This window comes from Diaphorina citri, unplaced genomic scaffold (assembly GCF_000475195.1).
Source record: "Diaphorina citri unplaced genomic scaffold, Diaci psyllid genome assembly version 1.1 scaffold69, whole genome shotgun sequence".
Lineage (NCBI taxonomy): Eukaryota > Metazoa > Arthropoda > Insecta > Hemiptera > Psyllidae > Diaphorina > Diaphorina citri.
The window spans coordinates 306,942-334,535 of NW_007377506.1; the positions used below are offsets into that span (position 1 = coordinate 306,942).

The following is a 27,594-nucleotide window of genomic DNA, read 5'->3' on the forward strand; positions in this document are numbered from 1 at the left end:
CGATCCTACATGTTTGCCAATCCATTTGGCATGATGGGTGGCATGCCAGGATTTGGAGGAGCCTCGCCATTCATGCCAATGATGCCACAGATGCCCAATATGAGTCAGCTGATGAGTCAAATGCAAAACAATGGAAATTGTCACTCGTACAGTTCAAGCACAGTTATGTCAATGACAAACGGTCCTGATGGAAGACCTCAGGTAAGCTGTTAGGTACTTCTCTACCATTCCAGGTACATGGTTCAAGGGACAGGATACATAATTCAAACTCAACTATTTTATTGTGTAAATTTTCAATTGTATCGGTATTATTATTATTACTGATCCAACTAAATAAGGAAAGTACATAGCTATAGATCACAGTTCACAATGTAATTTTATACATACCTGCATTTTAGTGAAATGGATTCTGTTAGTAACAAGTATAATTCCTTTGTTATTCCTATGGCATGAAGCTAGATGAATCCATGTCACCTAATACCTAAGTCAAGTTTTTCACATGATGGTCTTTGATTTATTAATCAATTCTCTTTTGTTTGTCAATTCAGGTTTATCAAGCCACAAGTTCCACCCGATCAGCTCCCGGAGGTATTCGAGAAACAAAGAAAGCAGTGTGTGACTCGAGAACAGGAGTGAAGAAACTAGCTATTGGACATGCGATAGGAGACAAGGAACACATCATTGAACGAGAGCAGAACCTAAGATCTGGAGAGCAAGAGGAACGGCAGGATTTCATCAATTTGGATGAGGGTAAGAGTTCAAAATTGCTAATTTTTATCTGTTTTGAAAACCATGACTAGCAGTAGGTAATGATTCTTTTTTATTAATATTATTATTAAATTATTATTCAGGCATTGATAATGGTAAATGTGAATTGTCAACTATTGTTATAGGTACTTATTATTATTATTTTTGACATTTCAGAGGAGTCAGAGGCATTCAATCAAGAGTGGCGACAGAAGGCTCGTGAAGCACAGTTATTGCAACATTCTGTAAATTATCCTCAGACACGTCATCAAGCTCTCCCCGAGTAAGTATTTTCATCCTTTTATTCTTCTCTTCATATGACTTTTTCTATTCATTGTGCTATGTGACTAGAAGAATGTATGATTCACTATTACTCCAGGACTCTCCCGCCCTTTATTTTTCCTGTTCTTTTTCTTCTTTCTTTTTGTCTCCATGCCTTTCTTCTTCCATCCCTCCCATCAATTGCATCCTTTTTCTCTTGGTCTTTCTTTTTTTCTTTCCTTGGGTATTCTGTAGGGATGAATCATTTCAAATCCATAGGTAAATGGATTAGAAAAAGTCCTTTGTAAATAAGAAGTAGTTTTACTTCCACCCTAACACAAAGGCTCAGTAATAATCAGAATCTTCTTGATATTTATCTAACATTTGACTGCTTAAGTACACTTACATGGTCTATTAGCTACTAATTTATGAAAAGCTGTACAGTACTAACTAAAGAAAGTAGGTATTTAAGTGAAATAAAAAGCTTATTAATATATACTTGTATACTAACAAGCTGGGCCCGTCCCTCCGGGAATTTTTTAGCCTGTAGTTTTTTTTGATCGTGATTAAAGAAAATCAGTACCTATTGTAATAATGAAGGAAGGACGGACTAAAAAGATATCATTGGAAACTATTATATTTTTGACTGTTATCAAAGAATGGGACAAAAAATGATAGGATCATGAGAACAGGGGAAGGGAAGGGGTAACTGAATTGTACGTCACACTTACAGGTCTGGATCCTACAGGAGATCACGATATGGTGACAGACATTAGAGTGGGAGTGTTGTGCGATCCATCCCTACATTGCTTCCCCTTCCTTTGTTGTGATCAAGTAGAGACCGGACAAAATTCCTGTGGGATAGATTTCTTCTTCTAAAAAAAAAAAAAAAAAAAAAAAAAAAAATTTTTAAAAAAAACCTTTTTTTTTAAAAATTTTGAGAAAAAAAAAAATGATAGTTCGAAAATACACAGCAAATTGTTTGATTTATTTCCATTTTTGTTCCTGTTGATTTATTTCCTAAGATTTTTAAGTTTGTTTAGTTTCAAATTTTTATTTTCTTGTTCAATGAATTGTTGCACCATTTTTGGATTTTTATTTGGTTGTTTCACTTTTCCGAAAGTCCAGCTTTTTAACTTAATTTATCAATGTAAAACCTACTAATATTTACTAAATCTCCACATGCACGCATAATGTTTTGATTTCCAACTTTGCTCCCTTTTACTCTCCTTCCATATAAAGATCCCCCCTGTTTTTTTATTTTGTTCCATTGGGTATAATATATCAGTGGTTACTCTTGTTATTATTTTAAAATCATTTTATGCACTTTTGAATTTTTCCTTCCACTATTTATGGTATTTTATTTCTAAGGTTCTCTAAGTCTAGTTTATTTAATTAAGGTTAAAGAGCGCGGTAGCGCTCCGCCCCGCCAAGTCAAGAAAGTTTGACCGCGCTACTAGAGATATTATACGCGACAGGGAAAGTAGCCGTTTTCAGGTAGTTGTAGAGGGACAACTACAAATGATGGAAGAAAACGGATTTTGTGTGTATGTTGGGGCATGAAAGTAGACCAAGTTGAAAAAAAAATTTATGCCACGAAGTGGTATTTTTTGGAGGGTACTTTGCATACATAAACGAAAGTCAATAGTAGTTCTTGGAAACTAGGTGTTTATCTCATGTGTACGTAGCCATTCCCACACTTGAAAAAATGTACATTTGTTTTCCATGGTTTTCGTGTTCTTTTATTTTTCAAAGCGCTAACGGTAGTAGCAGTAGACACAGTAGTTCCAGTAGACATCATAGACAACACAGTCCCATGCTTGCTATTCAGAGCGCCCCTCAGCCACAACCTAGCAGAAAACGAGACCATAGTGGAGCAGACAAAATGAAACCCGCCGCCAAGAAAGAGTGCAACAGCGGCGAGCAGACGAAACAGGAGTGTAACAGAACCTCCCCTGCCCCTCCCTCTGGGGAGACGAAGAAACAAAGCAGTCATCATGGGGAGAAGAAACTCAAAACCGGGGAGTAAAAGGAAACGCTTGACACCTTGGTTTTAATACTTTAAACGATTATTTAACTTTAAGCCTCATGTAATATGGCTTTTTTTGGGGTTATGTAAAAAAAAGCCCTAAATTTTTGACCTATATACTTATGTACATACGTATGTATGTACTCAAATGTTGATTTTACATTGACCTGTGTTTTAAAAAAATCAAGTTAAAGTTTAAGCGATTAAAAAGAAAGAAAAAAATCTTGATATGTATTAAATTTGGTACCTACCTCATGTTTGGCCGGAGTGATTTGTCAGACCATGGTAAATATGAGGGAAAAATAAATGCCCATGGTGTCACATTCATTCCCAAGTGCATTCTTTATAATCAGCTAAAATCCTTATTATAAAATATCGTGCATTATTGTTTACCGTTCAAAATACGATAGGCCTTTCCTTTTCTTATCTGTACAAATTGATACCAAATCTGATGATAACATTTAGATCTAGGTTGTGTACAGTGGTTCCTGAAGACACTTTACACCTCGTATTTCGCAATGTTTTTACGTCACGATTAGACTATTATATTGGTTTAATTTGAAGATAGGATCTGTTCACACTAGATGGATTAGATTAGATTAGACCGCGTTGAAAGCTGTTTACGTGTTGACCCCAGTAAATAATGGTTGACTTGATTTTTGTACAGTTTTGATTTCGAAGATAAATAATTGATTTTAGGTAAATTAAAACGTTTTGTTTTGCTACTTTTTATTCCTATTAGTTTGTAATTATATTCATTCAAAGTCTTTTTTTAGGATAGTTTTTTTTTCTTTTCCAACTATGTATTTCCATTTTCTCTTTATTATATCTAGATATTTTGTTTTTGTATCATTATGAAATATAGAAGTAAATATATTTAGTTCAATTAAGTGAGAGAATCCTAGATTTGGTCTAATTATTTTAGTATTATCTTTTTTTTTTAATTTAGTAGGGATAAAGCGACTTTGTTTTCTCTGGTAATAAAATAATGAAGACAAGTCAACTAATGAATAAATTGACGTTTAAAAATTTATTGTTACCGTAAAAAGGATAAAAAATAATCTCTTGAGATAAGAAAATACGAAAAATATTTAATTTAAAAATGGGAAGCAAAATCAATAGTGGGCCGCGTTCCTGAAACTTTTCAACTTACTTCGCAATATTGTTGACGTCACAACGCTATTATATTGGTTGTGCAATGGGTTTAAAGGTTTTTATATCGTGTCAAAACTTTTGCAGAAGTCTTATGTAAAGTGCAAAGTTCGTCCTTGGAACGCGGGCCTAATCATGATTTGACATTATCTGATAACTCAGTAAGTGGTAACTAACTATAAGGCGCCGAGTATTATCGGTAACTAAGTAGGTACTGGTTGTTACCTTACTCCCGGGTCTACAGGTTCATGTTCAAGTTATTGTTGCTCTCTGATCATTCTCGGAGACTATTCCCGAACATTCTCAGAGGTTTAACAAACACTCTAACATGAACCTATAGATCCGGACCTTAAACATGGTAACTAATGGTAGGGATATCATGTATCCAGGTACACTAACGATAATAAATTACAGTGGAACATGGATAATTTAGAAATCATCGGAAACACTATTTTCTCTCCTTCTGAGCAGTTAGAGGTAAATTTTCTGAGTTTCCCCCCAATAAATGAAGGGACATTTAAAGCATTTTCTCCACTCTCCTGTTCTGAATTATCCACATTCGACTGCATTACAAAATAATACACTAACGATAATAAATTACAGTGGAACATGGATAATTTAGAAATCATCGGAAACACTATTTTCTCTCCTTCTGAACAGTTAGAGGTAAATTTTCTGAGTTTTCCCCCCAATAAATGAAGGGACATTTAAAGCATTTTCTCCACTCTCCTGTTCTGAATTATCCACATTCGACTGCATTACAAAATAACAACGATTGAGTTCATTGTTGGAGCTTCACAATGAATGGCAAATCCAATATGGCGTACAGAATGTTTGGTTTCTGTTGTAACTTCTCAAGTCGAAGCTTTATAAGCAAGCTACTGGTATACATCTGTGTTGATCCACAGGGAAGGTAGAAATGCTCCATATATTACCTTCTTGGTCTTAGAACCTTAGGTCATTTGGTCTGGCTCCTGTTACAGAAAGTACTTGGCACTTTACACTTCGACTCGAAGCTTTATAAGCAAGCTACTGGTATACATCTGTGTTGCTCCATATATTACCTTCTTGGTCTTAGAACCTTAGGTCATTTGGTCTGGCTCCTGTTACAGAAAGTACTTGGCACTTTACACTTCGCAAATATTGGACGTCACTGCAACTATTTAAATAGCCATTTTCCTCTGTGACATTACGTGCGAAATGCAAAGTGTGAAGGTGTTTCTGGAACAGTGTTGAGACCTAGTAGTGGTGACGGGTATGTTATTTCACCGGGAAGGTGGGAACATGGCCAGTATAGTTGCGCAGAGCACATGTGCACTGGTTTCCCCAGGATGCGCTTGCATGGCCGCCACGACTTGATCTTCAGGGAATAGCGAGGCCAGATGATAATGTAAGCGCATGCGTTCCTTCTGCTCTTCGTATGGGTTGCGAGTCATTCCATTGTGTGAACCATTGGGAGCATTGTGTCCATTATGAAACCCATGTCCGTTTAGATAACCGTTTAGTCCATTTGAGGAGCCTCCATTGTGCGAACTATTCTGAGAAGCAATGTGCTGATGAGGTGGTGCGCCTTGTGGTACTTCTTCATAAGGGTTGAGTGAGAGCTGGCGCTGTAATCGCTGGTGCAGTGGTGCGCCTTGGTCGCTATTCTGAGAGAGGTTAGAGTAGCTCCCATGCGCCTCAGGGTGACTGTCTGGTGCATAGGAGCGGGTTCTGGATAGCAGAGTTTTCTGAGGGTGCACTGTCACCTGTTGCTCTTGGTGTTGATACTGATTGGGTACTGCTGGGCAACTGAGGGTTTTGTTCACTTGGCGTTTTTCTGAAAGTGGAAATTTTGTTGATTTATAACGAGTTTCGTCAGACAACGAGTTTCAATCATTTTGACCCTCTAGTTTTTCCCTATTATCTCATTTTTTTAATCAATATTACTCGAGTTATCTCCCCATTTCTCTAGAATTGGTACCTACTGATTTTGTACGAAGTCAGGAAAGACAGCTGTTGGACAAGAAATATAAGGTGCCCAAAGTTAAGCATGAATGTCGAATAAACTAACATGAAATCCTTTTTGTATAATGTTACCTGACATCTGTTTCTGCGCATGCTCCATTAGTCGTTCGGTGACTGTCTTGTGTGGCCAGGGTCCTCGTTCCGGATGATTGAACTTGCACTTGCTACCGTACGTACACTTACGCCCATATGGACAGGGGGCCCCTGTACTATTCTGCTTATAATCAATGGTGAGGAACTTGTCCAGAGAGGGACCAGATCTGCCCAGGGGGTCCTCAGGAGGCATGAATCTAGGAGAGAACATATTATACTAGTTGAAGGGATTAAGATTCGATAACCCACACGTTCAATATTTGCCAGGAACATTAGCAGATTACCGGTCCTGATAAGTACAAGTTTATTCAGACAGTACCCAGTGAATTAATCAAGATTACTGAAGTTAAACAACGTTGTGCATAGTTGGTATGTGAGCAGGTGACAGTGTCGGACAACATGTGCTGCTGTCAGTGCTGTCTATTTCGGGGTAGACTCATTCTCGTGAGGAGTTGAATGAAATCCCAGCGAAAAAGAGAAAAGCCTGATATAACCTCATCAGTGAAAAGGCTGCTTCTCACGTGTCAAAAGAAAGCAGTATTTTATTCATACCTGTCATTCACAAACGAATACATGAGGATGCGATCTTCAACAACCTTCCTGAAGTCTGGTGACTCCAAACACAAGTCCCGATAGTTATCATTGGATACTACTATCCCATCTGTATCTGCTGCTAGACGTAGTATGAACCGGTCATCATAGCATACCAATCGCTTACCGCCTATCAGACGGGATGGCGTGTATACTAGGATACGATCCTTCTCTAACTCCGATAAAACCTCTTGATCTGGAAGTGAGAACAGGGCAGGGATTTACTAGAAGTTTAGTGAACTGTAGACCTCTGTGAAAGAGACCTTACAGCGCCCCTGAAGGCTTGATGGGACTCAAAGTGAGCTCTAGCCTGAGAAAAAGTGCACGTAAGTACTGGTCTCCTGAAGGCTGATGAGAGTAAGGGCGCTCGTCAAATTAACTCTCTCGGGTTCAATAATTAAAACATTACCTCTGCAGGGCATTGAACCCTACACCCTCGACTACAAAGTACAAGTGTTAGACTGCAAGTGTTACACGTAGATAGTAGGTAACAAGCTTTGAATGATTGCAAACATTTTGGGATGGGCAGTTTCCACTTAATGAATTTTAATATCTTTTAGGGCTGTTGCTCCTACACCAAAGCCGCAGAGTGGGCCTTTTGTGAGTGGAGTTCAGCTGGCCTGGTAGCACTGACTTACTCTTTATCAAATTGTCGGGCCTACAAGACTCTTTCCGCCACTTGGGTACGAATACTGTAATCTCCTTGTGACCCCTCGCTCTGAACCAGTCCACACATATCTTGATTCCAATACATGAGAACAACTCCTTGTTACCGTGGCTGAAATCAATACCGAGGGAAGTTCTGGTAAAATATTGATACTATGGTGATCTCCGTAGTCAAACCCAGTTATAATGGCCGGTCGAAATTCGAATCCGGTATGAAAAATCCAAAGAATTAAATAGTTTGTCAAGTCTGTCTCTCATTTAAGGGAGATGTTTTCGTACATCCTATTTATTAGCCGATTTTTTAGGCAAGAATCTGGATTCTATTGTGATTGTACTGCATTCTTATAATCCACGGGTTACAACATCAGCTTGATGTCTGCTTGGATATAAGAGCACATACACAGAGAGCGCAGTGGTGTCTGAAAGTGGGTCAAATATTGAGACAATAAGGAAGTTGACCAGTCTTGCGAGGTATCGCGTCTGCCTTGTAAGCGCTATATTGCGGGTTCGATTCTCACTCCGGACGGATTTTATCCTAAACAGATAAAGTTCGTTCTCGGAACGGCTGGCTTTCTCCTATCCTGTCTTCCTTCTCCCTTTGTTTTCGGAACGATAAGGCCTTAGCAATAACACTTCCCTCATCGAAGCTCTACGAAAAGGAAGTTCTGTTTGCTTCAAGTGATTCAATAAAGTTCTAAAGGAACAAAGAGACAAACTAAAAGAAAATTCGTCGATATATTAAAACTCAGGTAAACCAACTCAGCAGAACTTATTTTATCCGTTCAAATCGTCAATCTAATGATTAGGCGAGCACATAATGCAACGACTTGAGTGCTCAGTTGAGTAGTTATATTACAGCAGAGATCAGTAAAAGTAAAACAGTTATACTTCGAGGTTCCTGAATCTTATTCAACCAAATCTGAATCCAGACTGAAATCATTCCAGTCTGAATAGGTAACTGTATCCTATAGGTATAGGTAGGTACAATACCTAATTATTTCGCATGCAGTGGTTCCCAAATAGGAAGGTAGGGAGGGGTAGGATAAAGGAGGGTATCGTTGCACCGCCCCTGAGTAAAATTGGGGAAAAAACGTGCAGTTCAGGAAGAAGAAGTTAGAAGTTGTTCGCTAACAGAACACTAGTGGGGGTGGTGGTCTGATAATACCTAATGTTCCAGTGTTCTGGGTACCTATATTTCGCCACTGATATCTACAGTTCTGAGAACCGCTGTATAATTTATTACATATAGTAGACGTAGGTACTTACAACACAGGAAGATATTATAGAACATAATTATAATGATAATTTGATAATAAATACGTAATTGGCATTACATTATTGCTTATTAATAATAGTGGACTCTTGAGTGGAAGATAACCATTAGACGAGGTGAATGCCATTCTCCACTAACTGATCAACTGTTTGAATGGCCTGGGAGATCCACTATAGTTTAAAGGGTAAAATATTGATACTATGGTGATCTCTGTAGTCAAACCCAGTTATAATGGCCAGTCGAAATTCGAATCCGGTATGAAAAATCCAAAGAATTAAATAGTTTGTCAAGTCTGTCTCTCATTTAAGGGAGATGTTTTCGTACATGTGTTTCTGTGGGTAAACACCATGGAATATGCTTTGGCAGCCAGGGTGTTGAAGTATCTCCTTGGCGAAAGAACCACAGAGGTCCACCATAAAATGGTAGAGTTCACTGGAGGTCGATAAGAAAATACGATTCAACTTCATTCTTTGCAAGCTAATGTCTCTTACCTCATAGCCACGTTGCTTCCATCAATTACCACTGGACGTAGTTTGGCTTGAGGATAGGGCATACAGTCTTGTTCATTATCTTGAATGAAGCTAGTGGGAACCTGGGCTCCCAGCTTGATTAACTCCTGTATGGGAGAAACAAAATACATGAAATTATAACCAACTCTATCAATTCACTCACCGCTAATAGTTCATTCTGGCTCGGGTTGGGTCTGAGTTACTCACTGCTAATAGTTCATTAAGGCTCGGGTTGGGGCCGAGTTACTCACCACTAATAGCTCATTAGCTATAAGGCTTGGGTTGGGGCCGAGTTACTCATTCACCGCTAATAGTTCATTATGACTCGGGTTGGGGCTGAGTTACTCACTCACCGCTAATAGTTCATTATGGCTCGGGTTGGGGCTGAGTTACTCACTCACCGCTAATAGTTCATTATGACTCGGGTTGGGGCTGAGTTACTCACTCACCGCTAATAGTTCATTATGGCTCGGGTTGGGGCTGAGTTACTCACCGCTAATAGTAAATTATGGCTTGGGTTGGGGCTGAGTTACTCACAGCTAATATTCCATTATGGCTCGGGTTGGGGCTGAGTTACTCACCGCTAATAGTTCATTATGGCTCGGGTTGGGGCCGAGTTTGTTGAGGGCAGTCTGTACCAAATCTTCCGTGTATCCCAGTTTGAGTGCAAAGTCTACACGGGCAGAGTAGCCTGGATCATACTCAGCCGTACTTTGGCGGCTCAGTGACTCATGGGGGGTGGCGGGCTCTAACCCGCTCGGCTCGAAACTACATGGCTCTTCTCCGCATAGTGAGGACTGGTGAGATAATTTCTGAAAACCAAAACAACAGGATTTGGTGAAGAATTGGATTTCATTGAGGGTTCGAATCAAGGATAAGAAGGAATCACAAGGACAAGATTCACCCTGAAGAAATTGATGACATTTCAGAGTTATTATATCTAGATAGTGAATGCTTTTTTTACTAACATCGTCTGGTGGTGAGGTAAAATTTCCTGTGAAAAAATTATTATTAAGGTGTGTCCACACATAATCGGCCGACGGTCGTCGTTCAATGAGGTGAATCTATGTTGTCGAGGCAGTGTGGACGGTTTCAGTCGACATCTATCGAGTCGATCGACTATGTGTGGACACAGCTTTAGGTTAGGAAAAGTAACAGACTTTTGAATTGATCCGAATTCAGTTCAAATCAGACATACCATCGAGAGTCAAACACCATACCCACTTCTGACGAAAGACATACTTGATATCCAGTTCTTTACCGAACAAGTCTCAATCATAAAAGCGAGCTCCATTTATTACATCAAGTACCTGGCATCAACATCAAGTAACCTATTAGGTAATCACGTTCATTTCATCAAAACTGCTATGTGTGTTCTACTTAAAACAAAAAAATATCAACAAGACCAAGAAAGAAGTGGTTGCTGCAGTGAGAAACCTACTTAGGATCGACCAACACCAAATAAACCATTTCTTGTTGAGGATTCTTATAGTGGAGTTGAAGAATTGATTGCTTCATCGGATTATGCCTGGGGCAAGGTAGTATACTGACCTCAACAACACTACGAGCTATCCAAGTAAAAAAGAAAGTTGGAGATTTGTAAAAAAAAAAGTATTACGTTATACCAGTACCTATAGTTTATGTTTATGAGGTTGGACATTAGGTCCTCCAGTATTAACGTAATGATGATTTCAGGTTTTAGGTCCGCGTATGCTACAGGATTGAGGTAGTAGGCATTTTAGATTTAACCATTTATAGATACCTATTTATTAGCCGATTTTTTAGGCAAGAATCTGGATTCTATTGTGGTTGTACTGCATTCTTATAATCCACGGGTTACAACATCAGCTTGATGTCTGCTTGGATATAAGAGCACATACACAGAGAGCGCAGTGGTATACCTTCTGCCTAAAATTTCATGTGGATATGTTTGGGTAACAATTCACGTAAAACATCGCGGGGTGTATGTACTATGTAGTTATAATGAATAGAAGACGCGAGAGGATTTCTATTATCCAACATGAAGCTCACGTGTGTTTTACCTTCTTAGATTATGCTAATGTTATGCAGAAAGTATTCTAGTCATGTAATCACTACACTAACTGATATACGAGAGTTAGGTATACCTGTCTTATTTTGAGCGATTCCCAAAAAATTAACGAGAGGCGGGTAGGTACATACTCGTATGTAAGTTACTTACTAAGTAGATACCTACTCTACTCAGATATGGGACTCACCCTCTCTGGTCATTAGTCTCCTGAGACTAATGACATGTTGAAAGGAAATTTATACTTCTATGCAACCGCACGTGAAATACAGAAATACAGTTGAAAGGAAATTTATACTTCTATGCAACCGCACGTGAAATACAGTTTCAGCAGACCAAAATGGTCTGCTGAAACTCTAGACCCAGTAAGAAAGAAGAAGAAGAAGAAGAAGAAGAAGAAGAAGAAGAAGAAGAAGAAGAAGAAGAAATAATAATGTTCCAGCGCCGTTTTTAGTAGTGAAACAACTGTTACATTAGACTCGTGTGGTCTGTGTCGTAGCATGCCCATCCCGTAGTATGCCTCTCACTCTCATAAGATGGACGAAAAAAGACACAATCCTTCCCATTTAGGTGCTGGGTCAACACAACTTTAGCCACCAATCATGGGCGGGTTAAAGACAAGTAGGTACTAGGTACTTTTCTCCAGCGCCGTTTTTAGTAGTGAAACAACTGTTACATTAGACTCGTGTGGTCTGTGTCGTAGCATGCCCATTCCGTAGTATGCCTCTCACCCTCATAAGATGGACGAAAAAAGACATAATCCTTCCCATTTAGGTGCTGGGTCAACACAACTTTAGCCACCAATCATGGGCGGGTTAAAGACAAGTAGGTACTAGGTACTTTTCTAAGTACAGTTTTAAAAAAGATAAAAAAGTAATAGGTAATCCAGAAATCTTGTATAGGTATATGACAAGAGGAAGAAAGTTAGTAGAAATATATTAGTGGAGAGAGTGGGTGGCTGAGGAAGGTCATTTCATCCAATAATAAGTGCCTCACATGTAAATATGTACCAGTGTCCAAATAAGGAATAAGGTATCTAGGCGCACGGCAGTGCGCCAGGCCAAGTTCCGGCCTGAGCACGCCAGTGTGTATATTACATGAAACATTTCGACACATTTTTACCCCTATCATAACTCCGTTAATTTTTCACGTAATGTCACAAAATTTGGAACATATGTTAATCTATTCTTGCTCATTATGCCTGCGAAAACCCGAAGTTCTAGCTTCAAAGGAAGGGATAGAAAGAACGGCTTGAAAATCGCTTATTTTACGACTGACTTACTGATTGATTCACTCATCAAAATTATGAGGCACTTCCCGATGTCGTAGAAACTTGAAATTTAGGTCTTAATGAGTAAGTCAAGGGAAAAATCTGAAATTCGGCAAAAGTTGCACTGGGCGCCGCCCACAACAACAACAACAACAACAACAACAACAACAACAACAACAACAACAACAACAACAACAACAACAACAACAACAAGATAAAGAAACAAATGTATCACTGAACTCCAGGGAAAAAATCTAGATACCCGGTACATTTTGATCGAGAAATAAGAACTCATCTTAAAAACACAATGGCACAAAAACAGAACAAGATTTAAACCACAATCTAAATTGGTAAATAAGAATTAAAAATAATTACCACTATGGAATAAAAAAGGTGATTAAAAAATTACCAATATTGTTTTAAATAATTAAATAAACAATTACAAAATAATATTGGATTAAAAAAAAAAACGAACACCAACCTGAAATCCTGAGAGAACCATTACATTGCTAGGACCTCTTGGAGAAGAAAGAATCTCATGAAAAGTAAAAGTACAGAACCAGAGGTACCTGACCTACATTGGGCAAGGACTCAGATCGATTCTCCACTCCGGCTAGGAAATGTTGGTTCGAGAAAGTACGAGATTGTGTTGAAACAAGAATGGCAAGATAGCCCGGAGATCGGGGTTCGAATACCTGCCCGGCGCGAAAAATATTGCCAGATTTATTTTTGTATTTTTATTTCGTAGTGATGAAACAACTGCTATAATTAGACTTTACGGGTCTGTGTCATAGTATGCCCATTCATTAATGTATCTCTCACTGTGCATCCCGATCTAATAGTAACCCTGGCGAAATATGTGCTGTCGAAATATCGAGTGTAATTTCTTGTTGACTTTGGGAATCGAACCCCAGACACTTTGGAGTGTAAACGAGAGATATATTTAGGTACCTACTGGGGTTGGAAACGGGGGAACCATTAAGTAGCATTTTAAAATAGTTTGTCCAGCCTAGTTAGCGTGGAAGGTCGCGGGTTCATTTCCCGCCCACGGGCGAACATAGTCCGCGGTTTATTGAACACTTACATCTGCAATATCAGCTTCAGTTGCTTTGAACGGGAGACCTCTCATGTGAACTGTCATGAATGGGTTAAGTCCTGACCCATTCCAATCCCCTCCCCAGCCTCCTCCGTTAAATCCTGCAAATAAAACGAACCCAATATAACTAGTAGTTTAGCTTAACACTATATAAACAAGCCCACTCTGAGACTTAGGTGTAAGGAACTGGTGCATTCAACGTGCTTAATATACACTGTATCAAACAAGCTTCAAAATCTTAAAATTTACCACTTTGCTCGCAAGCAGGACTCGTGTTGCCTACATCCACCGTCATGAGTGGAATATACGTACGTTAGTAACTGTCCAGATCACTTGTAATACTCTTCTTTACAGATAGAAATTCAATTGATTTTGGACTGGAATGTTCTTAGACCGCGTTTTACAAAGTGGGAGTTGGCTTCAATTCTGGATTGAACAGGAATATTAAGTATAGCTCAAGCCTAGATTGATCTCAATTCTAATTCTAAACCCTGCTCTTAGACATCAGTACCTAGACTGTCTAATCTATTACATACCTCTCATTCGTCTCCCAGCAGTGGCTGCACCAAACCGCCCCATACCGCCACCAAACCTATCATAAGGTCCTGGCCTTCCAAATCCTCCTCCAATGAAAGCTCTAGGTCTGTCTACGTCAAAGTTATTGGTGGCGATACGAATCTCAGACAGACGTGTCTTGTACACCTCAATGTACCTGCCAGGTTCAACAAAAACCACAATATCATTAGTCATTAACAGTAGAAGGAAATTGCCATTATGATTTCCAAGGGACCTCAACACAAAATTCAACTGATTGGCCATAAGGAGTGCGAAAATTAGCTGACTGACCATAAGGCAATATGTGATTTCCAACCTCCGACAGGACAGGGACCTCAAGAAGAAGAAAGTAATTATTATTTATTATACTTTATTTACATACTCTCATGATAATTATTACATTTTAAATATTATTCAGATGATAATCAAATGTAAGACCTATGTAGATTAATGAAATGAATAAGAAATTTATGGCCGTGACTAAAAGCTGAGTTTAAAATTATTTCGGGATCATAAAACTCAACTGATTGGCAATAAGGAGTACGATTCCTGTACTACCTACTGGAAAATGGTACGACTTTTCCGAAATTTTCTTTCACCAAACGATGTAAACCGCTGTTTTGCATATGGCCTGGAGGTCAGTCAGCTAATTTTCGCACTCCTTATGGCCAATCAGTTGAATTTTGTGTAATCAGTTTTTTAGGTATACCCGATTCCCACTGTCCGTTTAAACTTTAAACCCCATTTCTTCTTTTCCTCTTTTGTTCCAATATAATCATGCTATCAGATCTGGGATATATTGTGAATGGTAAGCAGAAGCTATGTGCTTTTTATCTTGCTCGATGAATGAGACTTTTTTCTTTTTCTTTCTTCACTCTGATTCAAACGAACTCTAATTTTGTTTTTACCCCTTTTTAGTCCGTCCTTCCTTTAGTATTTCTAATAATAAAAGGTATAGGGGACGGACTATTGTATTCGCTTCGGTGTCGTCTGTCTGTCGGTCGGTCAGTCTGTCCCCATAGAAGGACTTATCCAAACCTAGTCGACCTATATATCAAATTAAAGGTCTTTTTACCAGGATCACGAAAATGGATCGTACATTCCAATGAAATACTAGCGATCTCGTACATTTCAGCGGATTACCAGCGACCTAGTACATTCCGTACTAGGCGTGGAACGGACTTGGCCAGTTTGTGGTGGGAAACGTGAGTATCGTGGGTGTCCCCTATCCACTCTCACTTTTGACTTGTTATGTGAGGCGATTGTGTAAGAGTTACAATTCTCCATAGCCAGGTCTCCTATGGTAACTCCTAGGTATAATGATCTGATGAGTTCTACTTATCTAATAGGGAATGGTACTATGTCTTTTTTGTGTAGAGGGAACTGTAACTGCTAAGGTCTTATCGTCCCGAAATCGAAGAGAGAAGGAGAGGATAAAATAAAGCCAGCCGTTCCGAGAACGAACCTCATTTGTTTAGGATAAAATCCGCCTCAGGAGGGAATCGAACCCGCGACCTGGTGTTTACAAGGCAGACCGAGTGCTTACAAGGAAGCTACCTAGTCTGGCTAATGCCCACCACTCATGCTCAGACTGCCTGACAGATCGCGGTCTCACAGATCTGGGTGTGAGAGGGTGGCAGAGGACGCAAATGGTAGACCTGACAGGCGAACCTGTCAGGTCTACCTGAGATTTTGTGTGCTCATCAGGTACCTACACCTGACAGGAGGACCTGTTTAGGCGTATCTAGTGAGTGTAGGGACCTCAAGGAGAAGAAAGTAATTATTATTTATTATACCTACTTTATTTACATACTCTCATGATAATTACATATTAAATATTATTCAGATGATAATCAAATGTAAGACCTATGTAGATTATTGAAATGAATAAGAAATTTATGGCCGTGACTAAAAGCTGAGTTTAAAATTCTTTCAAGTTAATATTTGCGGAGTAAGAGTAAAAAAAAAAAAGTACATAGGTACTTACCTATTTTTTGTTAATTTGAAAATGAATCCTAACAAAAGTACAATGTTCATACATACCAAGCCGAGAGATAGGTGTTTCATTTGTGAGAGGGGGACTCAAAAACCATTGAGCCCCGGACATAACAAGGGTAACCAGTCTAAAAACCAGACGTGACGCTTAGAGGAATAATCTAGTTCAAACCAGGGAACCACCACCCACCTGTGTCCAATTTTTTCCTTGTGTCTAAGCAGAGCCTTCTCTGCGTTCTCTTTGTCTACAAATTGAATGTAAGCCACCCCTGTACATCTACCAGCGTAGTCGTGCGGTATTGTAATACCATTGGGTACGATCTCCAGCCCTGGGACACCCAACAACACACAGTATACATAACAGAGGGGGGATTTATCAAACAGGGGATACATACACTATTAATTAACTAGAATCAGGGGATTGACATAGATAAAAAAAAAAAGTAAAGTAAAGCCATAGATGAAGTTTAGTATTGTTGGTGGAATGTATATGGAGGAGGACCTTTTGAGAATATGGCTTGACACTGTGCTCCATAATATTTTCTAGTTTTTCTTTTTCCTCTTTACAAATTCAACACTTTTCCTTGCAGTTTTTTACTCCTTTATCATCCTTTAGTTTGCTAAAGTAGGTAGTGCAGGAAATGGAGTTTCTCTTCAACCTAACATTTTCAGATTACCTACAAATGGATTTTTTTCTTTCATAAAAAATGAGCCTATATACAGTGGGATTAGTTTGATTATGAGCTACATTACCTTCTAGGAACTTTTCAACATCCTCCTTCTTGCACTCGTATGGTAGTCCTTGTAGCCGCATACAGCATTGATCCACAGCACTACCACTCAGCACAGCGCCTTGTCTCTTCAATGCCCAGTCCATTTCTGATCTCTTAGCTCTTCGCACTAGAACACATTGGATAAGCAATGGAATTAATTTAATTTTGCATAAAAGTTCAATCAATCAAAAAAAAAAAAAAAAAAAAAAAAAAAAAAATTAATTTAATTTTGCATAAAAGTTCAATCAATAAAAAAAAAAAAAAAAAAAAATCAAATCTCAAATTCTTTGTGGTAAAACAGAGCTTTTTCACAACTTTTGTGGATATCACAACATCACTAAGTGCCTCCTTTTGCAACCAATTTCCATATTTCAATAATCTTTTCACACTGGTAATGCCGCCACTGGTTGCTACTCAATTGTCCTCACAAGGCTGAGTGCACCATGAACTCCAAGCACAGAGCAAAAAAAAAAAAAAAAAAACCTTGGCCCTGCCGGGAATCGAACCTGGACCTCCTGTGTGATACCCACTCGGCCACGGAGGTTGCTTATTTTGCATTAAAGTTTTTCAGCTAAATATGGCCCTGACCATCATGTCCGGGAGAGAATAAGGATTCCAATATATCACTAACTCCATTTTGCCAAAAATTGACTTATGCAGAAAATTCCAACGCCATATGGTGTGGACTTGACCCCTAAACTCAAAACCATTTCGTACGAAAACTTTTTTGTGGGCTTTCGACCTTTAAGAAAGGCCGCAAAGGTTTTTGGGGGCAAGGTTTACGTTGAATGTAGAGGACCTCTAAGCGCTATTGAAACGCTTCCAATGTGAGACGGACCCTTACTCTTCTCGTATCAGTTTGTCCGATTTTGATGAAATGTGGAAAGAAGTCCAACTCATAAAACTCCCACCTAATTCTTACCCGAAAGAATTTTCATTGTTTTCTACATTCAAAATAAATTATACAAAAAAAAGTGAGTACCTACCTACATATACATACCTACTGACAAATAAAAAATAGGTAATATAAAAGAAATCTTTCTGCAACTAGGACAAAAAGTCATGAAAACATTTGACTGGACCTTTCTTTCAGCCTCAGGGCCACTGGTTAACATGATGGATGAGACATACATACATAGACGACACTTATTTGAGATGAGAGGTAGGAATAGAGAGAATGTTGGGAGTTCTTGTGATCTTGATATCCTTTTCACCCTCTAAGCGCTATTGAAACGCTTCCAATGTGAGACGGACCCTTAGGGCCAAATTTTAAACTCGGATTATCATTTATTCCTGGTCAGGATTAGCTTCTAGGAGAGCTATTCTATGTGGGAAAGTAATGTTGGACAATTAGTTTGACTAACTAAGATAGGAACTGAAAGTAATTTAAAAAAAAATCTTAAAACCTCTCCGAACACTCTAAGCCTAACCGCCCTTAAAAGGTAATCCGGTTTTAAAATTCGACCCTTACTCTCCTCGTATCAGTTTGTCCGATTTTGATGAAATGTGGAAAAAAGTCCAACTCATAAAACTCCCACCTAATTCTTCTTCTTCTTTTTTTTAAAGAGGTTTGACAGAGGGAACTGTAACTGCTATGGTCTTATCGTCCCGAAATCGAAGAGAGAAGGAAGACAGGTCTGGTCGGATAAACAATGTCCGCGGGCCAGTTTAGACTTCACCTATTCATCTATGCTTTATTATTCTTTATTATGATTTCAGTGTTAATGAATTATTAGGAGAGGTGGAGAGGAAAGTGTCTATAATGAATAATTATTATTTTTTTGAATGCCATGACCTCTGAATACCCCTCTAAAGTTGTGCTTCCTCTCTAGAGAGGTACCTGTGTGTTGATTTGAAAGAGGTTTTTTTTTTAAAGAGGTTTGACAGAGGGAACTGTAACTGCTATGGTCTTATCGTCCCGAAATCGAAGAGAGAAGGAAGACAGGATAGGAGAAAGCCAGCCGTTCCGAGAACGAACATTATCCCATCAGGATAAAATCCGCCCCGGGCGGGAATCGAACCCGCGGCCTAGCGCTTACAAGGCAGACGCACTACCAATTAAGCTAACAACCCGAAAGAATTTTCATTATTTTCTAGATTCAAAATAAATTAGGAAAAAAAAAGTGAGTACCTACCTACATACCTACTGACAAATAAAAAATAGGTAATATAAAAGAAATCTTTCTGCAACTAGGACAAAAAGTCATGAAAACATTTGACTGGACCTTTCTTTCAGCCTCAGGGCCACTGGTTAACATGATGGATGAGACATACATACATAGACGACACTTATTTGAGATGAGAGGTAGGAATAGAGAGAATGTTGGGAGTTCTTGTGATCTTGATATCCTTTTCAGTAATCCAGAAGACTTTTGAAACCTGAGGAAAACATACAAGAAGAAACATACCATCAGGAAGAGATCAGAAAGGAACGTAAACGATGAAAATTTTCAAATTAATTCTTTCTTTTACTTTGTTTTTAGTCCGTCCTTCCTTTATTATTACTAATAATAAAAGGTATAGTGGACGGACTATTGTATTCGCTTCGGTGTCTGTCTGTTACATACCATCAGGAAGAGGTCAGAAAGGAACGTAAACGATGAAAATTTTCAAATAAATTCTTTCTTTTACTTTGTTTTTGTTAATTTATAGGCGAGTTAATATTTAGTAGTATGGTATGTCACCGGACTGTAATGTTTAAAGTATTAGCCAGAGAGTTTTCGATGGTCTATTTCAGTCTTCAACTACATTTTTGAAACTGTGTGTCGGGGTGTGTGTATGTGTGATGTGTGTGGTGTGTGATGGGTGTGGTGTGTGTGATGGGTGTGGTGGCTGTGTGGTGTGTGGGGGTGTGGTGTGTGTGTGTGTGGTGGTCCCGTACAAAGGACGGGTCAACCACTAGTCGGTTACTATAAGGAAAGAAAATATTTACCTCCAAATCCTCCTGTGCCTCTACCGTTAGCTTCTTTGGAGCTTGTCCCCTCTTCCATGTACAGTTCAATATAGCGGTCTCCCATGTTAGACTTATGCCTCTGTAGCGCTCGCTGTGCATCATCCACAGATGAGAACTCTACATCAGCTTCACCAGATGATCTGCCAGCATCATCAGTGAGTAGGAGTATGTTGACAGGGACTATGGGCTTGAAGAACTGAGAACACAGCAGACAGTAAGTTATATGTATTAGTATATCAATGACATAGAAAGAAAACCTCATAGCTCATCAAAGGCATAGAAAGACAGTATAAGCGAAGCTGTAGTAATAGAAAGTAAAAACCACGTAGCGTTAATTTTGGTTTTGTTGGAAACGTGAGAACACAGCAGACAGTAAGTTATAATGTTATATGTATTAGTATATCAATGACATTGAAAGAAAACCTCATAGCTTATCAAAGGCATAGAAAGACAGTATAAGCGAAGCTGTAGTAATAGAAAGTAAAAACCACGTAGCGTTAATTTTGGTTTTGTTGGAAACGAGATTTTTTTTGCTGTCACATTGATCTGGACAAACTATAGGTAGCTAGGTACTTGTAATATTCAGGAGTGAGCTATTCTTTCCCTTCAACATAGGTAAATGCATTTTGTACGTAAACATTGTTTAGATGAGTATTTGTTTAGAATTTACCGTAGTTTCTCTCAATAGATTTGTTTTGTTGTTGCATGTTCAGTGCTTTTTTTTACAACTTATTTATAAATGTTTTTACAATGTTTTATAAACTTATCATTTTATAAAAAATGGCGTGTCAATGTTGCTTAACCTGCTTGTTCGTAGCAATTGTAACTTTTGTTACTATCACAATTTACTGATTATTATGTTTGTAACTTGTTTGACTTGTTTTTATTTTCTCTTGTCTGTTTTTGATGTGAACATTTTGTTCAAGACGGAGAAATGCATGATTTCCCATCAAAGTTTTTCTGAACTTTTGACTTTTGTATTCCATGCTTAATAAGAGGAAGAAAAGGTTAGAAGGGAAAGAAAAATTAAAACCCAAAAGAGAAGAGAGGGAAGAACCAGAGATAAGGAAAGATGCGGGCTAATAAGGCCAAAGAATAGGAAGGGAGAGAAAGAGAAAGACAGATAATAATATTACATATTATAATGAAGGTGTATAGTGTATACCTAAGTAGAGATAGATGGGTATCAGGGACGTATCCTGGATTTTGTCTAGGGGGGGTCGGATGCTCCAAATTTTCAGAGTCTAGCCTAAAGTATGTAGGTAAAGGAGAAAAATGAAGCTCGAGGGGCCCCTTAAATACGGCCCTGATCGGTATATGTATACAAAATGAGAAGAGAGCAAGGGAGAAAGGACAAGAGAAAAAAAAGAGATGAAGAGGTCCCAAAACCTTTTCTTTTTCAATTTGAGAACTTTCCACTTCTCATTGGTTTTTTCATGCAACGACCTCATGAAGGTATATTTTTAGAATATGAATCCTTTCATCTCTTCAACCTTCACCCAGAACTACCTTTGCTTTATTCTTTTCATTTCAAAACCCGCAGAAACCTCGGGCTTTTCCTTTCAAAAAGAGGGGTTCCTTTCAATCTTTAGAAACATTCTGTCAAGAGTACCTACTAAGTTTGTTTTCTCTTTATTTATGTAGATCTCCTACTCTTCTCTTATTAACATAGGCTAACTGTGTAAAAAAAAAAAAAAAAAAAATTGAGGTAACTGTATTGAGATCTATGACTCAGCCCATTTATACACCGGCATACGGCCTAGATAATATTGTTAATCCTCCAATCATGCAACTGATCTGACGTGTGTATGAAATAATATTAATCATAAGATCGATAAGGTGAAGGTGCTCTTCGAACTATAGAAACCTACATAGATAGCTAATATATAGGATATAGATAGTTAATATAGGTACCTACCTACCTACATCGTAGGTAGATTAGACCTAATGGGTAGGTACTAGTACATAAAATACATAATAAACGTCTACCTAAGTACATAGTGTGTTTGAATCCCCTTGAAGTAGGTAATGCGATACTTTTTCCAAAGTATAGGTACATAAAAAAAACTTAAAAAAGAGGTTTAACAGAGGGAACTGTACCCAACTGCTAAGGTCTTATCGTCACGAAATCGAAGAGAGAAGGAAGACAGGATAGGAGAAAGGCAGCCGTTCCGAGAACGAACATTATCCGCTCAGGATAAAATCCGCCCCGGGCGAGAATCGGAGCCGCGGCCTAGCGCTTAACTTACTCGGCTGACAACTTTTAATTTCAACCTATGTTTATCGTCGAGGTGGATGGACTATAGAAAGTCGCGGTTGCTCAAAGTTGCATCCAGTGTGGGAGAGGCCTTATGTTTTGAAAGTCCAGGTTTTTAAGGATAAACAAAGAACAGGTGATTAATAATGAAAACTCGTGTAAATCGAAAAATTAAAGGATTTAAGGATTACAACAAGACAGGCTAAAAAAGTATTCGTGCGTGCTATGATATTCAGGCATAAAACGATTCAACTTTTTCAAACCCCATCAATTTCAGTCACTTTTTTTCCAAGTTTCGTTCTCGTTATACACCTTAAACTACAAGGAAATTTCTAGCCCCCAATCTTCGGAGATTGGCATTCGCAAATTGTAGGTTACAAAAATTTTGCTGAAACGTAATTTTGCGCATAAATAATCTTGTAAATCTTGTATCTAGAATCGTATTAGCAAACTCAGCAGTAAGGCCATGGTCCTCTCAATCCACAGGTCGGGAGTTCGAGGACACACGGACACACATGTGGAAGGGCGTTATGGTTTTGTGTTGAGATGGAACGACGATATGGTCCATTATGACTGTTATCGTTGCTATAAATTGTCCTGTCAAATATACCAGCACATAAATACATTATGTGCTGGTATATTTGACCGCAGAGGTACAATTTATTGCAGCACAAGCGTACCAGGTGTAAACTTTTTAAAAGGGGTGTAGAAAGGTAGAAAACAAATTTGAAAAGCTATTGACATCAGCAGTAGCAGATCAGCCTACCTACTCCTTTAAATAGAAGAATTAAGAGAAATAATAAAAAAAGTCCATATTCATTCGATAATATTTCAACAAGTGATTTTCGGATGATAATGTATTTTTGAGCTGTTCAACAAAAACAAAACACTAAAGAGCAATTCATTGAAAAATATCCTTATCAGATTTACAATTTGGTTTAGGTTACTTCTAAAAAGGCGCAATTCTAATTTCTAAATCGTAGAGGCTATGTACACGTATATCGTAAGATCCACTCTGAGAGTGGGGAAAGCTCTATGAGGTGTGAAATGAGAAAACAAGAGACCAAAACATGAATGAAGTCAATGAAGTATTTCTAATGGAAGATGATGATGAGACTAGAATTTAATGAGGTGAGTACTCCACTCATTTCCTGTAAGCCAAATGCAGATCACCGAAATCGTAGGTCACATGACTGACGGCTGTGGCTGGAGAGTAGGAAACTCCCAGGGCGGCTGGAGCGTGGTACACTTCAGCAGGAGCATGATGGACTTCAGCTACAGCGGCGGGGGCATGGTATACCGGGGCGTGAACCTCAGCTACTGCGGGGGCATGGTAGACTGGGGCAGCTACAGCAGCTGGGGCGTGGTACACTGGAGCAGCTACAGCAGGGGCATGATACACTGGGGCAGCCACAGCAGCCGGTGCGTGGTACACCTCAGAGGAAGTATGGTGCACTTCAGCCACAGCGGCTGGAGCGTGATAGACCGGGGCAGCCACAGCGGCCGGGGCATGGTACACTTCGGCAGGAGCGTGGTAAACCTCAGCTACAGCAGGAGCATGGTAGACCTCAGCTGGAGCGTGGTACACGGGCGCATGGTATGCTGGTGCGTACACGGAAGGGCTTGATACGCGGACGTCAGACTTGTACACGCTGGAATAAGGCGTCTCGACACTCTTTTGGTAGGTGGAGATGGCGCCCAAGTTACCGGGAGATCTGTATACGTTGGACTGACTGGAGGCCACTGCGGGGTAGCTGGCGTAACCACCGTAGCTTCCGGAGTAGGCAGGCCTGGAGAAGGCGACGGCGAATAGAGAAGCGAAAACGGCGATCTGAAAACAAATAATAACAAAAGTTGTAGGTACATATGTATTAGGTAACATGAATAAACAAGAGTTGTGATAACAAAGAGCATAAGATTGCATTCTTCAATAACTTTTTGTCTGTAGGAAGGTTGATTGCCAACAAATTGAGGAGAAAATAACAGATCGATAGAGACCGAATTTATACTTTAGACAACGGTGTTTGATCAGTATATGTAATCATTGAAAAAAGATGGAGCTTTGATTTAGGCAGATCGACAGATCCTTCTCGGAAATGTTACTGATTTTTCTCGTCAACTCGTAAAAGTTGAAATCACCAGAATGAAACGCACATGATCGAAGACTACACCATAGAAACGGTAAGAAACCCTAGCTACCTTAGATTGAATAAACTCGATTCAAAGTCGCATTTCTCAATGACAATAGACAAATAAACTATGCCCAAGTCAGAGTTTAAACTTAACATTCAATCACCTTGCATTGATCCGAGCAATGGGGCTTCACGCAAGCCATTGCCATTGTGTATTATGTGTGTCATACGGGTTCAACCGAGATGCTGTGATAATGTACAACCTAACTTGCAACTAAACAAACTTGCAACTTGCATGCAACTCAATGGGTATGTGCACGACATGAGGACGTTACGTATCAAAGTATCAACGCGCAAACATACACTTGAGTGCAAAAAATTAGTCATAGTTTCAACAATTTGCATTTCAATCCATTTACTCTGACAGCCTTTTCTGAATCTTCTTCTTGATCCATGTCCATCGATGGACGTTGGTAATCGACTCGCGACGCTAAGTTGCTAATTTTTTTACATTCCTTACCTTATAGTAAGGCATGTAATGAATTTGATATTGAACTATTTGGTATCCGGAGTTTTCTAAAGGAGGCATCACGGAACTTTTGTAAGCGCCAGGAAACTTTTGTTAACGTTTTGTGGTACCAAAACCTCATGTTATCTTCAATATACTGTCTTTGGTTTTCTAGTTTGCTCTTTTTTATGGCAAGAACTCCGTACACAAACGTTCAAAAAGCCCACACCAAGGCTTAGGTGTAGGGACAAACAGCCCTAAAGGGGTCGGGTTAAGTTTATATGATGTACATATGAATGTTTTTTAATGGCAAAATTGTTGATAGAGAAAAAGTTCTACAACAATCTACAGTCAATCTGATTTTTTTCGCCCGTGAGTGTACATTGAGGCTTTGAATTGTCAGTGAAACAGTCATCTTTCACATAACTGACTGGGCCTGGAGAAGGCGACGGCGAATAGAGAAGCGAAGACGGCGATCTGAAAACAAATATTAACAAAAGTTGTAGGTACATTATGTATTAGGTAACATGAATAACACAAGAGTTGTGATAACAAAGAGCATAAGATTGCAATCTTCAATAACTTTTTGTCTGTAGGAAGGTCGATTGCCAACAAATTGAGGAGAAAATAACAGATCGATATAGACCGAATTTATACTTTAGACAACGATATTTGATCAGTATATGTAATCATTGAAAAAAGATGGAGCTTTGATTTAGACAGATCGACAGATCCTTCTCGGAAATGTTACTGATTTTTCTCGTCAACTCGTAAAAGTTGAAATCACCAGAATGAAACGCACATGAAACCCTAGCTACCTTAGATTGAATAAACTCGATTCAAAGTCGCATTTCTCAATGACAATAGACAAATAAACTATACCCAAGTCAGAGTTTAAACTTAACATTCAATCACCTTGCATTGATCCGAGCAATGGGGCTTCACGCAAGCCATTGTGTATTATGTGTGTCATACGGGTTCAACCGAGATGCTGTGATAATGTACAACCTAACTTGCAACCAACCTAACTTGCAACTTGCATGCAACTCAATGGGTATGTGCACGACATGAGGACGTTACGTATCAAAGTATCAACGCGCAAACATACACTTGATCTACCAACTAAGCTAACTAAGCTGGCTTGAAAGAGGTTTAAATCTGTGTTCACACATTGTCGACGGCCGCCGATCGACATCGATCGACAACCAGCTGTTGACTACGTGTGGAAACAGTGAACGTCGCTTTATAACGGCTAAGGTCTTTGGTGAGGAGGGTTTTACCGTCCAACATTTTCTCCGTATGTTACCTACCTCGGTGGTGTAGTGGTCAAGGCGCTCGCCTGGTAAACAGGAGGGCGTGGGTTCAATCCCAGCCGAGGTATTGAATCATAAAGTTTAGCATTGCAAACTCAACAAACTGTAGAACAGACAGACATATTGTAAGTTGTAAGCGTCTAAAACCAGTCTACTATTCTTGTAAAGGAGCAAAAAGGTAACAAATTGCCCTACAATATGTTGACAAGAAAATATGGTATACAGCAATATGTGTTTGGCTGATAAGTGATTACTCGTGTGGTTCGTAAGTTGTTGAACGCGAGCAAAATTGCAGACCAATTTTCACATTTTTGATCTATGAGAACCTTGACTTCTAACTTCCAAAGTACCTATACAGCAATATGTGTTTGGCTGATACGTGATTACTCGTATATGTGGTTCGTAAGTTGTTGAACGCGAGCAAAATTGCAGACCAATTTTCACATTTTTGATCTATGAGAACCTTGACTTCTAACTTCCAAGTCTTAACTATGACCAATTATAAAGTTATCGGTAAGTAAATAACATAATCTACGTAAACAAGTGATTAACGAGGTATCTATCCTAGATATCTAAAGTCTAAAAATGCCTGAACTTATCAAATAAACTGATCAGTGGTCTGACAAAGTATTAATTGGGTACGGACAGTTACTCGTACCTACTAGTAATGCAGCTGTAATTATCGACTCCAAGTAATTAAATCATTAACCCCCGGATCTATAAAACCATGTTTATATTGTTAATTTATGTTTAACCTCTGAGAATGCTAGAAGAATGTTCGGGCTTGGGTTTTGAGAATGCTCAATGTTTTCAACGAACACTTTGACATCAGTATTAGATTGTAGACCTGGGAATTAGTTAATCTACTGATGGCCGGAGTCACCATTAGAGTTTTAACGCGGTATAAGTTTAACTCTTGGATGAAGCAAATCTGATTGGCTGAAATTTTTGAAATCGACCAATCAGAGATTACCTTATCCAAGAGTTGAACTAAAACCGATTTTGAATGAACCCTGACTGTGGACCTGACCATCCAACGGCAGATCCCGTATATCTACCTCATCGTACCTACTAAAGAAGATGCCCGGATATCCTACCAGACTTTACCTGTGAACCCGTCATCGCATTATAGGGAAAACAGAACTTTCAGGCTGAAAATTTCCTAAAAATGCCTTATTCTAGATTCTCTTAGGTGCACTTTGAACTTTTTTTTTACCAAGATTCAATACTGCTGCTGCTGCTACAAAACCTCCTGTTTTCATAGGCAGACTTTGACACAGAATATCCAAATGCGTTCAGAGGGCACACATAAATGTATCAGATCTCAAGTCTCAAGAGATTTCGACCTTGGAAAACCTCAAGTGAAA

General features: G+C 39.0%; 5 protein-coding genes across 5 annotated transcripts; 1 reads left to right on the forward strand and 4 right to left on the reverse strand.

Moving 5' to 3' along the window:
* LOC103520168 (myeloid leukemia factor 2) lies at window positions 1-3,941 on the forward strand. Its single transcript, XM_008485264.3, has 4 exons — window positions 1-201; window positions 549-750; window positions 925-1,030; window positions 2,764-3,941. The coding sequence occupies exons 1-4, from the start codon at window positions 10-12 to the stop codon at window positions 3,035-3,037; spliced, it is 774 nt and encodes a 257-aa protein (XP_008483486.2). The 5' UTR covers window positions 1-9; the 3' UTR covers window positions 3,038-3,941.
* A 1,422-nt stretch (window positions 3,942-5,363) lies between these two features.
* Window positions 5,364-13,305, reverse strand: LOC103520179 (probable ribonuclease ZC3H12C). Its single transcript, XM_008485275.2, has 7 exons — window positions 13,127-13,305; window positions 9,910-10,140; window positions 9,311-9,435; window positions 7,519-7,658; window positions 6,842-7,076; window positions 6,269-6,486; window positions 5,364-6,008 (listed from the first exon to the last, which is right to left on the reverse strand). The coding sequence occupies exons 1-7, from the start codon at window positions 13,145-13,147 to the stop codon at window positions 5,455-5,457; spliced, it is 1,524 nt and encodes a 507-aa protein (XP_008483497.1). The 5' UTR covers window positions 13,148-13,305; the 3' UTR covers window positions 5,364-5,454.
* A 388-nt stretch (window positions 13,306-13,693) lies between these two features.
* LOC103520188 (heterogeneous nuclear ribonucleoprotein H-like) lies at window positions 13,694-17,196 on the reverse strand. The gene is made up of 4 exons (XM_008485284.2): window positions 17,045-17,196; window positions 16,482-16,620; window positions 14,278-14,453; window positions 13,694-13,842 (listed from the first exon to the last, which is right to left on the reverse strand). Exons 1-4 carry the CDS (start codon window positions 17,166-17,168, stop codon window positions 13,715-13,717), a joined length of 567 nt encoding a protein of 188 aa, XP_008483506.1. The 5' UTR covers window positions 17,169-17,196; the 3' UTR covers window positions 13,694-13,714.
* A 1,948-nt stretch (window positions 17,197-19,144) lies between these two features.
* On the reverse strand, window positions 19,145-22,842 carry LOC103520359 (heterogeneous nuclear ribonucleoprotein H3-like). The gene is made up of 3 exons (XM_008485447.3): window positions 22,786-22,842; window positions 19,997-20,213; window positions 19,145-19,443 (listed from the first exon to the last, which is right to left on the reverse strand). Exons 1-3 carry the CDS (start codon window positions 22,840-22,842, stop codon window positions 19,418-19,420), a joined length of 300 nt encoding a protein of 99 aa, XP_008483669.1. The 3' UTR covers window positions 19,145-19,417.
* A 503-nt stretch (window positions 22,843-23,345) lies between these two features.
* On the reverse strand, window positions 23,346-24,615 carry LOC103520367 (pupal cuticle protein C1B-like). The gene is made up of 2 exons (XM_008485454.1): window positions 24,571-24,615; window positions 23,346-24,105 (listed from the first exon to the last, which is right to left on the reverse strand). Exons 1-2 carry the CDS (start codon window positions 24,613-24,615, stop codon window positions 23,419-23,421), a joined length of 732 nt encoding a protein of 243 aa, XP_008483676.1. The 3' UTR covers window positions 23,346-23,418.
* Between the last annotated feature and the right edge of the window lie 2,979 nt (window positions 24,616-27,594).

What these genes read in the sequence shown, in the direction of transcription:
- LOC103520168 (XM_008485264.3), top strand. Translation starts at nt 10, where the DNA reads ATGTTTGCCAATCCATTTGGCATGATGGGTGGCATGCCAGGATTTGGA. An exon ending in GTCCTGATGGAAGACCTCAG is followed by an intron (nt 202 to 548) that starts GTAAGCTGTTAG and finishes TTGTCAATTCAG; the next exon opens with GTTTATCAAGCCACAAGTTC. An exon ending in CGTCATCAAGCTCTCCCCGA is followed by an intron (nt 1,031 to 2,763) that starts GTAAGTATTTTC and finishes TATTTTTCAAAG; the next exon opens with CGCTAACGGTAGTAGCAGTA.
- LOC103520179 (XM_008485275.2), bottom strand. Translation starts at nt 13,147, where the DNA reads ATGGTTCTCTCAGGATTTCAG. An exon ending in GCCCGACAATTTGATAAAGA is followed by an intron (nt 7,077 to 7,518) that starts GTAAGTCAGTGC and finishes TCTCACTTCCAG; the next exon opens with ATCAAGAGGTTTTATCGGAG. An exon ending in TGCGCAGAAACAGATGTCAG is followed by an intron (nt 6,009 to 6,268) that starts GTAACATTATAC and finishes TTCCACTTTCAG; the next exon opens with AAAAACGCCAAGTGAACAAA.
- LOC103520188 (XM_008485284.2), bottom strand. Translation starts at nt 17,168, where the DNA reads ATGGACTGGGCATTGAAGAGACAAGGCGCTGTGCTGAGTGGTAGTGCT. An exon ending in TGTTGAAAAGTTCCTAGAAG is followed by an intron (nt 16,621 to 17,044) that starts GTAATGTAGCTC and finishes TGGGTGTCCCAG; the next exon opens with GGCTGGAGATCGTACCCAAT. An exon ending in AAGGAAAAAATTGGACACAG is followed by an intron (nt 14,454 to 16,481) that starts GTGGGTGGTGGT and finishes TGAACCTGGCAG; the next exon opens with GTACATTGAGGTGTACAAGA.
- LOC103520359 (XM_008485447.3), bottom strand. Translation starts at nt 22,842, where the DNA reads ATGGACCATATCGTCGTTCCATCTCAACACAAAACCATAACGCCCTTC. An exon ending in TAACGCCCTTCCACATGTGT is followed by an intron (nt 20,214 to 22,785) that starts GTCCGTGTGTCC and finishes CTGTGTTCTCAG; the next exon opens with TTCTTCAAGCCCATAGTCCC. An exon ending in AGGCACAGGAGGATTTGGAG is followed by an intron (nt 19,444 to 19,996) that starts GTAAATATTTTC and finishes TGTTTTCCTCAG; the next exon opens with GTTTCAAAAGTCTTCTGGAT.
- LOC103520367 (XM_008485454.1), bottom strand. Translation starts at nt 24,615, where the DNA reads ATGGCAATGGCTTGCGTGAAGCCCCATTGCTCGGATCAATGCAAG. An exon ending in ATTGCTCGGATCAATGCAAG is followed by an intron (nt 24,106 to 24,570) that starts GTGATTGAATGT and finishes ATTTGTTTTCAG; the next exon opens with ATCGCCGTTTTCGCTTCTCT.